The sequence below is a fragment of the Dysidea avara genome, chromosome 6 (genome assembly GCF_963678975.1).
Source record: "Dysidea avara chromosome 6, odDysAvar1.4, whole genome shotgun sequence".
NCBI classification, from domain to species: domain Eukaryota; kingdom Metazoa; phylum Porifera; class Demospongiae; order Dictyoceratida; family Dysideidae; genus Dysidea; species Dysidea avara.
Genome location: NC_089277.1, coordinates 12,654,477 through 12,671,331, shown reverse-complemented (window position 1 = coordinate 12,671,331; position 16,855 = coordinate 12,654,477). Strand labels below are relative to the sequence as shown.

General features: G+C 37.0%; 1 protein-coding gene across 1 annotated transcript; it reads right to left on the bottom strand.

Moving 5' to 3' along the window:
• LOC136258064 (uracil phosphoribosyltransferase homolog) lies at window positions 1-16,840 on the bottom strand. Its single transcript, XM_066051371.1, has 8 exons — window positions 16,782-16,840; window positions 16,558-16,721; window positions 7,108-7,150; window positions 6,987-7,056; window positions 6,491-6,553; window positions 6,269-6,430; window positions 994-1,092; window positions 1-239 (listed from the first exon to the last, which is right to left on the bottom strand). The coding sequence occupies exons 2-8, from the start codon at window positions 16,710-16,712 to the stop codon at window positions 133-135; spliced, it is 699 nt and encodes a 232-aa protein (XP_065907443.1). The 5' UTR covers window positions 16,713-16,721; window positions 16,782-16,840; the 3' UTR covers window positions 1-132.
• Window positions 16,841-16,855: the final 15 nt, after the last annotated feature.

Genomic DNA, 16,855 nt, shown 5'->3' with positions numbered 1-16,855 from the left:
TAGATGTACTGTAATTTCATTTCTTAGCTCAGATCAAAAGGCCTACGAAATATCCATACAATGGCAGTTATGGCACAAATAGTGTAGAATAGAAAATCTTGCAAATTCAAGGAATTAATGAATGATGTAATGTTAATCAGTACCAAAATAAATTTTACCGAAATGGTTCACACAATGAGAATATACTTCACTAGTCAGCAGCTTCAGGTCAGGAAATGTGGTCAGTAATCCTTTAATACCTGTGGGAAGAACAATGTGCCTGCTTACAAGATATAGGAATGTGTACACATGATCTACCATCAAGAAATATATATGCCATTACAAACCAGCACCAAGAATCTAGAAAGATGGGTTTCAGGTTGATGCATATACCTGTATGTTACATTGCTACATACATGTAGCCTACAACTGTACTCAAAGTTTGCAATGCTATATTCGTTGGGCAAGCACCCCTAAAATTTCTTTTCTTAATTTGTCAGTCAAACTACAACTTAAGACCGCAGGGAGTGATATAGTATTGCTGGGAAAGAATGCTAAGTACAACCCTTAAACATAACGTTCCTCGAAGAGATCAACAACACGTAGCTAGCTATGTGTATGCACATTAAAAAGGCAGGTAACCATTATTACAGTCTTGATAAAACTACAGCATAGTGACTATCCTTGAGGAAACTTGCAAAAATTTTTTTTGTCAGGTTGCTTTGTTACAATTTCACTGAGGTAAGTGTTTATCCCACACATCTTCCCACTACCTATGTCCTTAGTTAATTATATGTTAGTCTCATAACCAGTATATAACTAGTCCCTTTGGTTACGTGGGTCAGGAAAATACTAGGGATGCAGTATGATTTACGTTGGCATATTTTTGCCACATAATTGCGACTAAATATTTTTTCTCTCCTTCCATGCAATTAGTGGGCCATATTAGTCCTTCACAAAACCAATCATTAGCCACTGCATACACATGATACAGACAGACTGTTGTTACTGTACCTTGTGGAGTAGCAAACAAGGTGACGAGAATGATCTTCTCCACCCTTACACCATGTTCTTTTAGTGTGTTGATAGCCTTTGACACTGTACCACCAGTCTCTGCATAGTTAAAATACTTGTAGAGGTTACTTACGTACATAAGGTATAAATAACATAGCCTCTAAAATACCTGGTATACAAAAAGTGTCCTTTTGCACATTAGTATGCATTATACAATTGATAGATACAACAGTTCAGTTTGAAAATATTATTATTAACACTTTACAGTGACCAGCACTGAAGGTCTGACAGCAACGTACACGTGCTGCAGCCTTAGGATTATAATTTTAATGACTTAACTTAGTGACTTGACTTAATGACTGATAAGGTGTAACAGAAAAGAGGCCAAAGTAAGGAGAAAATAATATTCAATTGATGAAAGGTTGCCACTGGCTAAAGATTTTCCCACCAAATTCTCACAAACAATTGTAGTCTTAACCCTACTCTATACATGTTACATGCAATTTCCTAAGGCTAGCATGACCTTCATGCAGTCAATTAGTTGTATCATACAGTACGATAGTACTGTACAGTACGGGTTGGTAAGAAATCATATGGTTTTGTGGATTTTCGCACCTTAAAAAACGGCCTTGCAATAAGTTTTACCCAAAAAAACCACCTGGAATGCATTAGTACTGTTATAATGATGCTGTACCTTGGGTAAACAAAGCGAAAAGTCGAATGTTTCAATGTACAGTGAGTTTTAAAAAATTCGAAATTCACCTACATTTCGTCTGCCAGTCTGCCTGCTGTAAGGCCCGGTAGTGCTAGGTGTACGGCTCCAGAAATTTCAGACAGTCAAGATAATGACGACGGATTCACAAATCTGTTGTTTCGATTACGTTCTGTCCACTGCATGCTGTTTGCTTTCATCATTCATCCGCTTCTTTGTTCTTCTCCAAGGATAATTAATAGTTGCGGCATGCTCCACAACCCAAAATTAATTACCAGTTTAGCTTTTTGTGAGGTAGCTAGCTAATAATGTCTTTGAAATGCAGCTGAAGCCTTAAACGGTTGCTGTAATAGCTTTAAAAGACAAGACGATAATTATTTTTAGAGGCGCTTATTGCGTAGGAAGGTAAAAGATAGCTGCTTCAAGTGATATTTATACTATGTGGAAAACAAAACGAGTATAATATAGCTAGCTAGCTAGACAAAAAAGTAAACAACTAGCTATTTAAAAAATTAAAAATTTCAAAAAGAAGTAGGGTTGATATACACGTTACAAAAAGTAAGGAAACAAGCTCAAAATGTTACAGCTGAAGTGAGAAATTATCTAACAGTAAAAAGTAAGGAAACAAGGCAAAAGTAGGTGTCTCATTTTAGTAAGTAGTCATCTAATCTTGTTTCCTTACTTTTTACTGCTGGATCATTTCTCACTTCAGCTGTAACATTTTGAGCTTGTTTCCTTACTTTTTGTAGCATGTATATTAACCCCTACTTCTTTTTGAAATTTTTAATTTTTTAAATAGCTAGTATTTTCATGTAACATGCATGAATTTTGGATGTTTTTCCAACATGCTACATGCAGTGCATATGCATGAATATCTTGTAACATGCATGTCAACATAATAAGCTAGCATGCATGGTACATTCATGTTACACACATGTTGTTGTTATGAGTAGTATTGTACACATGGTAGTAGTCCCCATGATGTAGCTATAGTATGTTAACAATACACAACAATAAATTCATACTATGATAATTAGAATTCAACTATGTTTACAGCACTGATAGTGACAATTTATTTTGCCCATGACTGCTATTACCTGAGTTTAAAAAACCCTAGTTTCAATCGCAGGGCTTGTTGTTGGCTTGAACGTGCTTATAAATTACATTCAAAAACTTGTAAGACCTTCGTTGTGTGCAGTATTGTTTTTTTGGGATGCTATGCTATGAGCTATACTGGTAAATACACGTTTTAGGCTTGTTTGAACCAGTCTATTTTCACTTACAACAGCATTGACTCACTGCAACCAACATAATAGTTTCAATCTGTATTTATAATGTAATGAACATGTGTAAGGTTTCATTGTGGGATATTCTGGGTGCAATAAGTGCAACATGACTGTACCATACATGGGTCATGTCCATGTATTACTAAAATTCATTATTCATGTAGGTGCATGGTTATATACATGTTACAGGCACAATGTTTTGAGTAGGAATTAACTGTTTATTAATTACTGTATAGCAGGAACAAGTTGATGTTATGCTACTTCTAAAAACCAGGTGGCCATGCAATTAATACTTTCCCATTCTAACTAAATAGGCAATCAATCATCCATGTATATTTTATTCTATTACTATTGTTAATTCAGCTAGATAATTGGATTTGTAAACACTGTAATTTAGCATATTTCGTAATTCATGAATTATTTTGTAATTCTGAAATTATGTTGCTATGTGCTGCTAACGAAGTGTATATAACAAACCACTTTAAACAGCAAATTACACACAGAAGCATCTTCTCATTTGTTTTATAGCGTGTCTATTGTGTTTTCTTACGCAGATTGTTTAGAGAAAGCCTTGAGGCTGCCCTTCATTTTTGTTTGCATAAGTACGGGTAACGCTCCCCTTTCAACTCGAAGGATACGCTATCTCTGGTAGCTTAAGAGGCCTTCAACATTGTTTTGAAGTTGTTAAATGTCTATAAAACCGAAAAGGAAGATTGTTCACAAAGAGTCGCCATACCTGTATTTCAGACTACCGAGAAGAAACCACCACAGAGCAAAGTGCATGGAAGTTTATAATACAAACTTAATTTAGCTTTCAATTCTTACATCCTGGCTTTTTACCATTTACCAATTTTGCTCACGTGGGTGTGTACGGACAAACATAGGTAGATAGGTACACACACACACACACACACGCACACATTTTTACAAAAACAAATTCAATAAACCAGGTGCGTACCCACAGCTGGCCTTTGGCCGGCTGTGGGTGCACGCCTGGTTTAAAATTTTTTGGAAGAAAGTTTGGCAAATTTAGAAAGTGAGTAGAGTTTAGCCAAACTAAAATCTGCCAAAACTTTTGGTCAATACAGTAGTAGAAAACTTTGGTTGCATAAAATTTTGGCATACAAGTAGATTACTCATTGTCCCCACTGTGCATATACCACCTGTAATGCTTAGCAGGAATGTTTGGTAAACTTTGGCAAATTTGCCGCAACAGGGAATGTTGTTAGCTTTCATATAGTAGAAAACTTTAGCAGGAAAACATTGGTGAATTTGGTGAATTGTCCTTTAATTTGTCAAAGTTGTTTCTCCAAAGTATATCTCTGGCTAGCTGATACTAATGTGTAATTAAACGTCACAAAACACAGTAATTCCCCAAGTATTTCTCACCAATAGCTATTGGAACAAGAAATGGATGCAATAATTGGCACAAAGTTTGAGGCCAGTGCTAGCTATCTATTGCATGAGAGGACTTGTAACGGTTCCATAAAGCATCTAGTCAATTAATATACTTACTCCATGCGTGCTGTTAAAGTCATGTACATCACACGAGGATTCAGCTAATTTAAAGGTGCATAATTCATATTTCAGATGCAGCAGAAAATTCAGTACATGTAAGTAATCTACGTTTCACGATAGATAGCTAACCATTTGTGTGTTGGTTTTCAAGTATGAATAGGAGAACACAATGCAAAAAGTTGGTCACATATACAGCATCACATACAAAAATACTTTTAAGATTATAGCACAGATACACAGTAAATAAGGTCAAAAGACTCTAGATAGATAGATACTTTTAAACTCCACACAATCAGCTAAAGCCGTTCTTCCTTGCAGGAGACATAACATAACATACGTACAATACAACTACAAAACAAACAATACAGATAGCTAGTCATAAAAAGACAATACATGTACAAAATAATCATTACAAAAGCTATTAAAATGGCATCTGATAATGGTATTGTGGAGGGAAGCTGGTCCAATGGGATGTATCTAAAGAATTGCTGCAAGAAGGTAACATTGTATCTATAAGGAGACACAAAAATGGCTTAACCCTTGTATGATAATGAGTTTGGGTGCTACCAAGTGAATGGGTGGCTCCAAGGGAATACACCTAGTATGATGGTACTGGTGGAACATTACACAAACAGAACGAAATTGAAAGAGATATTGAAATGGCAGCCACTGCAAATGCTGGTAATACTGTGATAAATGATCATGATCTTGGGGATTTAAACTCAATTATCAGACGAACAGCTCTATTCTGGAGATGCAGCAGACATTGTGATAACTGTTCAGTCAGAGAGGGACCCCACACAGGTAGAGCATAATAAAGGTGAGAAAATACAAGAGAATCAATTAAAAGTTTAATCAATTGAGTGCTCAGAGTCCGCTTGTGTGAATTGATCAGGTGAAGATAGAATGCCATCTTTTTACAAACACTGGGTAGGGTCGAATATCACCCCCAGATACTTTGTTTATCCACCACCTTAAAAATACATCATCGCTTAGTAATATTTTCCACGATTTTGAATGGGGACACTGAGATTTTGCATTCAAAACACATGTTGCTGTTGCTGATCTGTCATACATGAGGGAGAGGGTGAAGGCTACAGTTGTTCTAAATGGTTTTAAGCACTCGATGGGACATGTCCTCTAGGTTAGTCACTTGTTTAAAATAAGATACCCATGGTCAAAAGTATATATTAAAATCTATGGCTACGTAGTCTATTAAAAATCATTAATGTGCTTGTCTGTATTAAACAGTGATACTCATTGTGGGTGACAATCCAAGAGTATTCATCTTATTTAGCCACCTGAAACTTAGTATAACAGTTGCCAAGCATTTTTTGTATGTTTCGTATGCAAGCTCTCTATAATTGTGATTGCACTACATTGAAATACAGTGATGACAATAGCTTTGATACTGTTGAAAAAACAGGCAATGAAAGTCTTGGGCGTGGTTATCAAAACATCGACAAAACTAATTGCCTTGTCTTCTTGTATAAAGAGCAGTGGTCAGCAGCTGCTACATTCACTATCTTCAATACAGCAGTAATTATCTAATATAGCTAGGCAGACAATTTGTACCTTTGAAGACCTGTTGTTCCACTTTTCATCATTGTATTTCAGCCATGACCATTGATATAGTGGCCCCATTCAAAATGGTGGGCTACACTAAGCAATGATGTATGGATTTTGGAAAGAGTCTTTTGCTATACATTTCGTGTACGTATGTGTAACAAGTCATTATACACTGTTATATACAACATACCAAGATTGGGTGAGAGTAGAAGGATGTTCAGCTTGTCAATGTCAGCTGGAAATTTAGCATAATATAGTTTAGGTTCCTTGGTATCAGGATCATGACGGATTAAAATTTTGCCAATGCGAATGGACCTGCAACACTCCCTTAGGCCTCTCTCCATAGCTTCACCTGTATAATGAAATGTATACACACATGCACACACGCACGCATGTATGTATGTATACTAACCACTTCTCATAATGCTCACACCACAGTTTCCCTTTACAAACATTTGACCTTCATATTCAAATCCTATACCAATGGCAACACAAATACACTGTGTGATACGCACATAAATGTAAATCCATTACACAAATTATACATACTCCAGTAGTGTTTCACTAATACAGCAAAGGACTGATTTAACCTAATATTAATACTCAACAGTGCAGTTCACCAATTCAAATACCAGTATAGTAGTGATAATTTTTAATATATTTAGTACCTGTAATTTATTGTTGCTTTACAAATCAATTGCCACTGTACTTTGTAAAGAACATTTTCAGATTCAAAGATTTATACAGACCTTCAGCACTTGTGTTGTAAAGCCTTAATAAATAAATAAATAAATAAATAAATATAGCCAAGTGTATTCTTTGGCGAAGTTTCATCTTTATAAGCTGAGAACTTTTGGAGGTACAGGTACATATATACTCTGTAAGTAGTTAGTGCAATGCATATTTACCAGTTGGTGTTGTCACTGTAATTTTCTCACATGGCAACCAATTCAATGCTTCCTCAATCACCAGTCGTATCTAACAGGGAACACTACATGCACAATGTGTTATTATGGTAGAGACTCTCACCAGTCGGTCTGAATAGAACACGAAATCTTCTCTACAAGTAGTTCTACAGGACAATATAACATCAGTTCAACTCAAAATTATGGAGCACTGAAATGTAGTGGAACCATAGATACATTACAGTATACTTTCCAATGGGAATGGAAAAGTAGTCTCACACACAAACATATTTGCGTCTCACATTTATAAGTAAGCACAAAGTTGTCTCAAATAGCTGGCTGAGATAGCCAGGTGTCTTACAGACTTTTAGCATTTGTATGTGTGCTTCCACAAGGGTACTTTGAGATAACAAGTCACTGTCCATGTGGATACATATACATGAAATTAACAAGGAGAAAGCATCCTGACTGCCTGGCAGACTCATGTAAGCGTCTGAGTGTAAATGGATGGCTGCAGGTTCAGGTTCACTTTTTCTCTTTTCTCCAACTTTTCAAACATACTTAATATAACATCTTTAAATAGGCCATAGGACCAGGTATACTGTCTTACAGACTTTCAGCGCTTGTGCTGTAAAGCCTTAATTAACAAATAAATAGATGCCCCATCGATCTAAAGAGCTGGATAGATACTCTGTCTGTAACTAGCTATTCCATATTTAATACTTACAGCTTTCAATGGGTCACTTTCTACACATATACACTATACAGGATAGCACAGTTACATCTCCAACAACAGATAAAATTGTTACAGCTCAACACGATAAGACACCATGGCAACTGTAGCTTACACTTATAGCTGTCTGTGAGAATAATGTTACAAATAGTAAATAGCTGTCTGTGAAAATATAGTAAGGATTGCATGTAAAATATAAACACATTCAATTCCCTACTGAAAATATCATGTTTGTAACATGCATGTTGCATGCATTTTACATGCAACTTACATGACCTCCTAAACATGCACATTTCATGTGACATACATGGAATTGGGACAAAACATGCATAATAGTGAGAAAGGGCTTGGTAAGTCAAAGGTGCTGTGTGTATGATGTTCTACATGATGTAGGTGTTCCTCAAGTAGTCAGTGATTCTACACATAACAAACAGAGTGGATATTGCAGTAACCATAACAACCACAAGTAACTACTAATATTGAAAGTAAAATCAAATTATAGAAATCACTATTGAACAGTCAATCTACTGACTGTTCTATTAGGCATACTGACGATAATATTATGATATCCAATACTGATCAGCTAAACTACAATTGGTTAGACCTAAAAATGTCGTCATTGGCCAAAAAATTGTAGGGTAATTAAATTGCTACCAGTTTTCACTGCTCTATTGTACACAAATAGATTTACATGATAGCACCTATGGGAGATGAGTGATGCACACAATTTAGTAGAGGTGTACCGACACCATTTTTTACTGATAGTACCAATATCAGTACTTGTAGTGAAATAGCTTATATATGTACTACTGCCAATACCACAAACGTACACATGTTAGCTTCTTTTTTAGGAATAACTGCACTGTCATTTAATCACAAAAGATACACATACACTATACACATGAAGCAAGTAACAAGACGCCAGGTGCACAATAGTATTGATATTGGGATTGATACTAGTGATGTCGGTAATACAAAGCTGCGGTGGACACTCACCACATATAACTTCAACTACATATTGGTAAACCTATAAAATGTCACTTAATCGCTTTCTAAATGGCAGATTGCACGAAGCAAACATTTTTAGTAAGCTGGCTTATCCATCATGTAATAGTTGTAACATGGGCATGAGGGCTTTGCCTGATATGTATGTGCGGCCCTCGGGCAGTCGGGCATACATATCAGGCAAAGCCCAAATTCCCGTGTTACAGCTAATATGTAACACTTATTAGGCTGATATGTAACATATCAGCCTAATAAGTGTGAACAAGTGTGAACACGTGTTACACTTATTAGGCTGATATCACAGAGAATTTCCGTTACACGAGTTTAATGTTTTAATCAGTGCTATTGAATCGTTCATGGAAAAACTACGCAGTTCACTAAAGGCCTAGACAGGTAAGCTTGCTTGTAGAGTAGTTACTCCGTGCAGAGTTGTAGAGTAGTTACTCCGTGCAGAGTTGTAGAGTAGTTACTCCGTGCAGAGTTGTAGAGTAGTTACTCCGTGCAGAGTGGTATGATGGGGGCATGTCCGTATTCAAAAATGTGTGGAAACAATCGGTGAATAAGCAGCTAGTACTCACCTCAGCACAACGTTTTTCAACTCATAGAATGGCGAGGATAACGAAACGCTCTCCGCCTGAGTGATTTTCATGGCAAAATCCAAGTCGTGTATCCTAATTATGTGAGTATTAATCGATCCCCACAATCGATTTCAGCGTCAACGTCTATATAATCACTGCCCAGTAGTAGCCCGGCAAGCTGGGCTACATACGAAAGGTAGCCTGGGTAGCTCCTTTGATCTGAAGTGTGAAAGTGTTACATAACAATATAAATGTCTGGCTGTTTCTTGTGAACAATGCCATGTACAGAGCATCGGTAGTAGAATGGTATCATCAAGAGTACAAAATAAAATCTCCTTATCTTTACTACAGTATGTACTCCTGGTATCATATTTTCATCCAAATTTATTGTATCAGTAAGTCCACTTATTGTTAACTAGCATTGGTACCTGCCCTATGTGCAGGACCATTTCACATTCCGCATTAATCACAATAGCATGAACCGCTGCATTGGGAATGAAACATTAAAGATCATGTCCTAAAGTAGCATGCCTGGTGATATCTTGTATAAACCTTATTCAACCATCATGCAAGCCTAATTAAAATGATGTGAAAATGTGGGTTAACTAAACAGCAGAATTGCATGTAAGCTAAACCAATAATTATCAAAACATTCGCAAATTATGTAAGCTATCCCATCATGCAGGTACTGAACAAAGAGTAATTGCCTTCAACTATTAAATTATGGAACAATCTCCCAGAAAACATATAGTCAGCCAGCCAGTCATCTTCAATGATTTAGAATTATTGTATAGTTATTTATTTTAGATGTAGATTTAGCATTAAGTAATCACTTTGTATCTGTATGCCAATTGGCCTGCCCATGCCTGCCTATCCTATATTCACGGTACCTACCCTATGTGCAGGACCATTTCACATTTTCACATTAACCACAATAACATGAATCAGTGTTTTAGGAATGAAGCATTAAAGATCATGTCCTAAACGGAGTAGCATGCTTGGTGATATCATGAACCTTATTTCACCATCATGCAAGTCTGATAGTTAATATGATGTGAACATGGAGTTATCGTATACCCAGAAATTTTTGCGGTATGTATTTCACGGTTATGCACTTTGTCAGGATTTTCATGTTTTAAATTTCACAAATGCCTCTTAGCCCAGGATTTTCACGTTTTAATTTTCACGGATCTATTAAAAGATTTCTATTCTCTATTACACAGCTACGAAGATCTTTACTTTAAGTGTACAGATTAATAAAGCGTGTAAGAACCAAATAGCTAGCACAGTAGTGGCAATCTCTGTGCGAGACATAGTTTAGCCTTGCAGTAGGCTAGTTTCTTTTATGAGCCACGCCCACTTTAAAATCAGGAATGCTTGTATACATAATATTATGTGGAGTCCACATACGCCTACAAACACTATCACACAACAGAAGCAGCCACACTACCTTCAGGTGAAGCCTCATAAATTTTTAGTGATAAAATTTCACAGTAGTCTTACTAACCGCAAAAATTTCTGGGTATAGGTAACTAAACAGCATGTAAGCTAAACCAATAATTATCAAGACATGTGCAAATTATGTAGTGCTATCCTATCATGCAGGCACTGTAATAGCATGGTCAACAGTATTTAAAGCACTTGTAACTATACTGCAAGCAACTGAAGGTTTGAGCAAAATTAATTTAATACACAGGTACACACTTTGTCACATCACAAAGAATAGGAATTACAAAGAGAAGGCTCTTATCTAACTCTAATAGAACACATGTGAAAAAACTTAGACAAACGCACATGCACCTAATTGGTTTACCCATGCCTGCCCTATACCTATCAAATGTGCTACTGTATACTTATAGTCCATATGCGGTGTAGCAATACCAGGATGCTATGAACTTACTATGAGAAAAAAGTTGAGTTAGAAAAAGCAAGACTTGATAATAGTGGGGAGGGAGAGTATCAAATGCTCAATAGGAATGTGTAAAATGAGCACGTAGAACGAATGGCTTCTTGGCCAGACGTGTTAACAAAGTCAAAGAGTAAAAAAGCCTTTATGAAAGTAATTGATACACAGAATTGATATCAAGTCTTGACCTCTGTGCATGTCTCACTGGGTAACAATCAGTATCTGCCAGTGTTTGTTGTTGTCGAGCGTGTATCCACTGGAGAACTACAACTCTGGATGAACATCGGTCTTCAACAACACACACTCGTTTCAATTGAAGGCGCACTCGATTCTTGGACAGGTATTTCTTCCTCCACATCACGACAGACATTTATTGAGATGCTACTACTGACGATGTTGGTTGAAAGCAAGGCTCCCAGCAATCTTCATGGACACGCCGATAACTCTTCTCAAGACGATCTTTCACTTATCTCGTCACAACTCAAGAGGCAATTGGATACAAGTACTGAAATAGACATGTGCCACAGAAGTATGGCTTGTATAGTACTAATTAAAGTAAATATCGGATCCATGCAGTCAGGTAAAAAAATATTTTCACATTAACACATTGAGAAAATGCCCTCCCACTATTATTAACTCTTGGAAAAGTATGTACCAAAAAGGTGTATTAAAAAGTTTGTCACTGGCGGGATTCGAACCCACACCCTACACAACAGTAACCACAATAACTTCAGGGAGGTGTTTTACTGAGTTGTTTATCGTGTGGTTAGCAATGAAATGCAACTGAAGTTTTCTCTACATCATGGCCTTCAATGTGCTGTAGCGGACGAAGGAGCACACATAGAAGTAGACTTTGCAATGTAGCCAGATGGTGAGCGTATACTTTCGTGTGTGAATCATGTCAATACATGCACAGATTGCTGAGTAATATGTGGTCATCAATAGCTGACATAATATTTATGAAAAAGTGTGTCACGAAAAGGTGGCACTGAGAAAAAAAATTGTCATGGGCAGGAATTGAATCCAGGACCATTGGGTTAACAGTTCCATGCGCTATCTCTTTGGCTGTTTGTTCGTGGTTTTGACAGGAATGTAGGTCAAGCGTTCCTCTACACCAATGCCTTCAACGCTTTATAGAGAATGAATGGAAGCAGGTAGGGATTTGTCACAACAAACTTGAGAGTTTCCACCAGATGATGAGCGCTTAATTTTGTTAAAAGTCCTGTGTCAATAAATGCTTTGGTTGTCAATTTAGTGGCTTTGCAGACGGACGGATAGACAGACAGCTTTATAGATTCTGTGTCCATCATTATTAATGACATCATGGAAGTATTTTTCACCATTATACTATTAGCTCAACTTGGAGGAAAGCAGGCTAGATGGGGCTGAAGACTCTATATATATATATATGTAAGGGGGCTATAATCCTTTATTTCTTAACATAGAGAGACAGCGATCAAAAACACATCAAAATAGCATTTAGCTGCTATTAATAATTAGGTGATTGTAATGAATCACTTTGTTTAGGCTTATAAATGAAAGTGGTATCGGTGCATCACCATCAATTTATATACCACTAAGGGACAACATATGGTTAATCAGAGTGGCCTAGATTGAGAAAATGGATTCTTTGAAGTTTCCAGCTGTTAACAATCAGTGGCGGATTTAGGGGTGGACTCTTGACCCCTCTCAATATTTAGTATACATATGTCATGAAAATATCATGTTTTTACTTTTAGCTGCAAATAACTAAATGTTATATTCCCTACGGCCGGCCTGAAACCCACAATTTAAAAGTACACAGCTGGCTGTGCGTATAGGAGTGGCATTGTATAATCTACAAGTATAAGAAAAAATTTGGAATTTTAAATTAGATTAGGGACAGTGCATAATGCTACAATAAAAAGTACTGAAACAAGCTGGATCGGAGTAGTACGTAATGTCCAAATACTATAAAACAATAAGTGAATATCCCTACTATGCTACACTCAATGCACAATAGGGATATTTACTTCTTACAGTATTTGGACATTACGTACTACTCCGATCCAGCTTGTTTCAGTGCTTTTTATTGCAGCATTATGCACTGTCCCTAATCTAATTTAAATTCCAATTTTTTTCTTATACTTGTTTGTGAAGTTTTTTTGCAAGCTCATGTCATGACCACTAAATATCTGCTGAGTTACTCACAGCACTATTATACTAGATTATGACTCATACAATAACAACTGATCAGTGGGTGTGGCTCTACATAAGCCTGCAGACAATAATGGACGTGGATTCGTGCATACCTATGGACTGATGAATGGGCGTGGCTACCATATGTCTACAGACAGTAATTTACGTAAGTGGGCGTGGATTCGTGCATACCTACACACTGATGAATGGACATGGCTACCATATGTCTAGACCGTAATTTATGTAAGTGGGCGTGGCTCACGAAAGAAACAGAGCTATGCTATGACGTCTACATTTAATTTAGCACATGGGGTCAGACCGGAATAATCTGTAAAGCAGGACCTGGATGACACGATTCGGCTTAACATTGTTACTAAATAAACTATATTTATTGACTTACACATTACTATATAGTTCGCCGTGAGTTGCTCTCTCTGATCGATACCAACAGCGAGTCATGTACGCGTGCATTTTTTGGTGCACACGTATTTGAATAGTTTGATGCAATATACACTGGTATGGAAGCCGTACTGTAGTCTATTAATACTCAGCGGTAGAACCTTGACTGATGGCCATGGTAAAGAAGGATAAAAGGTAAGACAATAGCGCAAGATTGTATGCTTATCAATATACCAAAGGTTTTTTCTTAAACGAATTCTGCGAAAAAATTAGGGCTGTAGCCATAGCCACTTTTCCGCTATGCTTGACTGAAGGTGTCAGGCAGGCAGGCAGGCAGTAGAAAATTTTGTTGAATAATTTTTTTTCTAAATTCTGTAGCAACCTCACACAAACGTTTCGGGTAGATCTGAAGACACTTTTGGGCTTGGTTTTACCCAACCAATACTGTCATGTCGTTGTGAGAAAAAATCGTGGCAGGTTTTTGGGTTATATTATATCACAGATCGCCCCCACACCTTCGATGTCCCTAATATACAGTACTATTGTACTGTATGATAATCAAACAAAATTTCTTTAACACAAACAGTAACTTTCATAGGTGTGTACTGTGCAGAGCTGCTGTACAGGCTATATAAAATAATAGTTTAGCAGGAGGGTAGCTGGAAACCCTGGCCCATCAACAATTGTACACTATATACACTCCCTGTGTACAGTGTTGGGGGTAATGTGTTACATAAGTAACGTGTTATGTAACAATTATTACTTTTGTGGTAACAAAGTAATATAACAAAATATGCTGTAACAAGTTGATGTTGTGCTACTTCTAAAAACCAGGCGCCAAGCAGCTAGCTAACTCATCTGGAATAACTATAGACAGTATATACTACTATGAATTAACCAACTATGTATTACTACTTTACAATAGGGTAGTTTGATAATATAATTAGCTATTTCTCGTATTTCGTAATTCATGAAATATTCGTAATTCGTTCAATTACGTTGCTATGCACTGCTAAGGAAGCGTTTGTTAAATAAACCGCTTTAACCAACATATTACGCACAAAACTATCTTCTAAACTGTTTTATAGTGTGACTAACGTGTTTTTTCCCACAAATTCTCTCGACAAAGCCTCAAAGCTGCTCTTCATTTTCGTTCGCGTACGTAAGGGATATGCCCCCTTTCAACTCGAAGCGATAGGCTATTCCTGGCAGTGTACGAGGCCTGCACCGTTGTTTTTCAGTTGCTAAATGCCTGAAAACCTCAAGGGGAAGGTAGTCTGAGGAAAGTCACCACACCCGTATTTCAGTCCGCCGAAAAGAAACCACCTCAGAGCAAAGTTCACCTGTGCAGAAGTTTAATACAGACTTCATTTCACTTCTTACGTAAAAGCTGCTTTTACCGTTATTAAACGATTTTGCTCACGTGGGTGCGTACGGACAAACATAGGTACATAGGTACATAGGTAGATAGATAGGTACACACACACACTTTTGCGGAAACAATTACAGTAAACCAGGTAATATAACCCAAGTTACTCTACTTGCAAATGTAACGTGTTACCTATAAGTAATGAAGTTACTGTAACGAGTCTAATATCAGGGGCGGATCCAGAGTTTGGAAAGAGGGGGGGCACCTTTCTGAAAACAGTTGAAGACCAAAAAAACTTGCTGAAAACCAGTTGAAGACCACAAAAAAAAAAAAAAAAAAAAAAGGTCACAACAATAATAGCTAGTTATCCTTACCAACTATATCACGTCTGTTATGTAAAATAAAATCCTATTTATAGCTTCATAGGTAAGCTACACTGCCTCATGAACATTGTGACTGCTTTATTAGAGTAATTGACTGCTCTATTAGAGTATCTCGATCTTGTATGCAATTTCTTGAAGGGGGGGCATATTTGCCCCAAATGCCCCATCCTGGATCCGCCATTGAATATTAGTAATAATATTAATACTTTAAGTAAGAAAGTTACTAATCTCGTTATTAATGAGTAACACCTAGCCACTACGAAGTAATGAAGCCTACTGAATGAAGCTTATTCACCAGCTTCTTGCTTATAACCAAGATGTGCACATTACATTGTCCAACAACGCAATCATGTCATGTGATAAAGTGGTAGTTTCACATGTGACAGCTTAAGGCTGTGGACACAAAGTAATGTAATATTATTATAGGGATAATATGTAACTGTAACTAAATAGTACAGTTGTAAATAATATGTAACGAGTTACATTTAAAAAGTAACTGTCCCAGCACTGTATGTGTATAATATTATAAACATCAAAATCGAGGTATAAGGTCGAGATACCCTAATAGAGCAGTCATCTCAAATACAACAGTTAAATAAAACCAGTCACTCAGATTTTCAAAAATTTCCTGGGGGGATTGCCCTCACTAGGTTGACATGCTGCAAACTAATTAAGGTGTGCCTTCCCTGTAGTGTCATTTCATTTTGACCCAAAAAGTCTGGATCCGCCCCTGGTTAAAACTGTATTAATACTCATTATTAATACAATTCATTTCTTGTATATGCATACTGTAACTTTTAGGCTTTGATAGGTCATGCCATGAAATACATGCACCATCAACTGAAATTAAAAATTTTGCTAAACTTTTCTGTATAATTCATTTAGTATAAGTGAAGAGTAATGTTGCTTCCTAGCAGTTAGCCCTCTGCTTATTTCCCCAGTTAATTTTCACAAATCAATAACAATCATGATCATCAGTACTAGTTATGCGAATTCAGTGCATCACGTACACAGTACACTTACTTGTCCCTCAATACAGTTTGCAATTCCTTTATTTGGTTGTTGCTTTCCATTACTTTCAAGTTCGGGAAACTTTCAATTAATTCGATGACGTCCAGGTCAACGGAGGACGCCATACTGGCGGAGGAAGACGACTCCAGGGGTGAATTTGTACCCATTCTAGATCGCTGCTCAGTCAGGGACGACATATAAAAGCACTCGAAAGCACTACAAATAGATTACATTACCTTGCAGATGTCGCCACGAAATCATTAGAATACAATAAGCCTTGGCGCGCTCGATCGTAAATAGGCGCCACTAT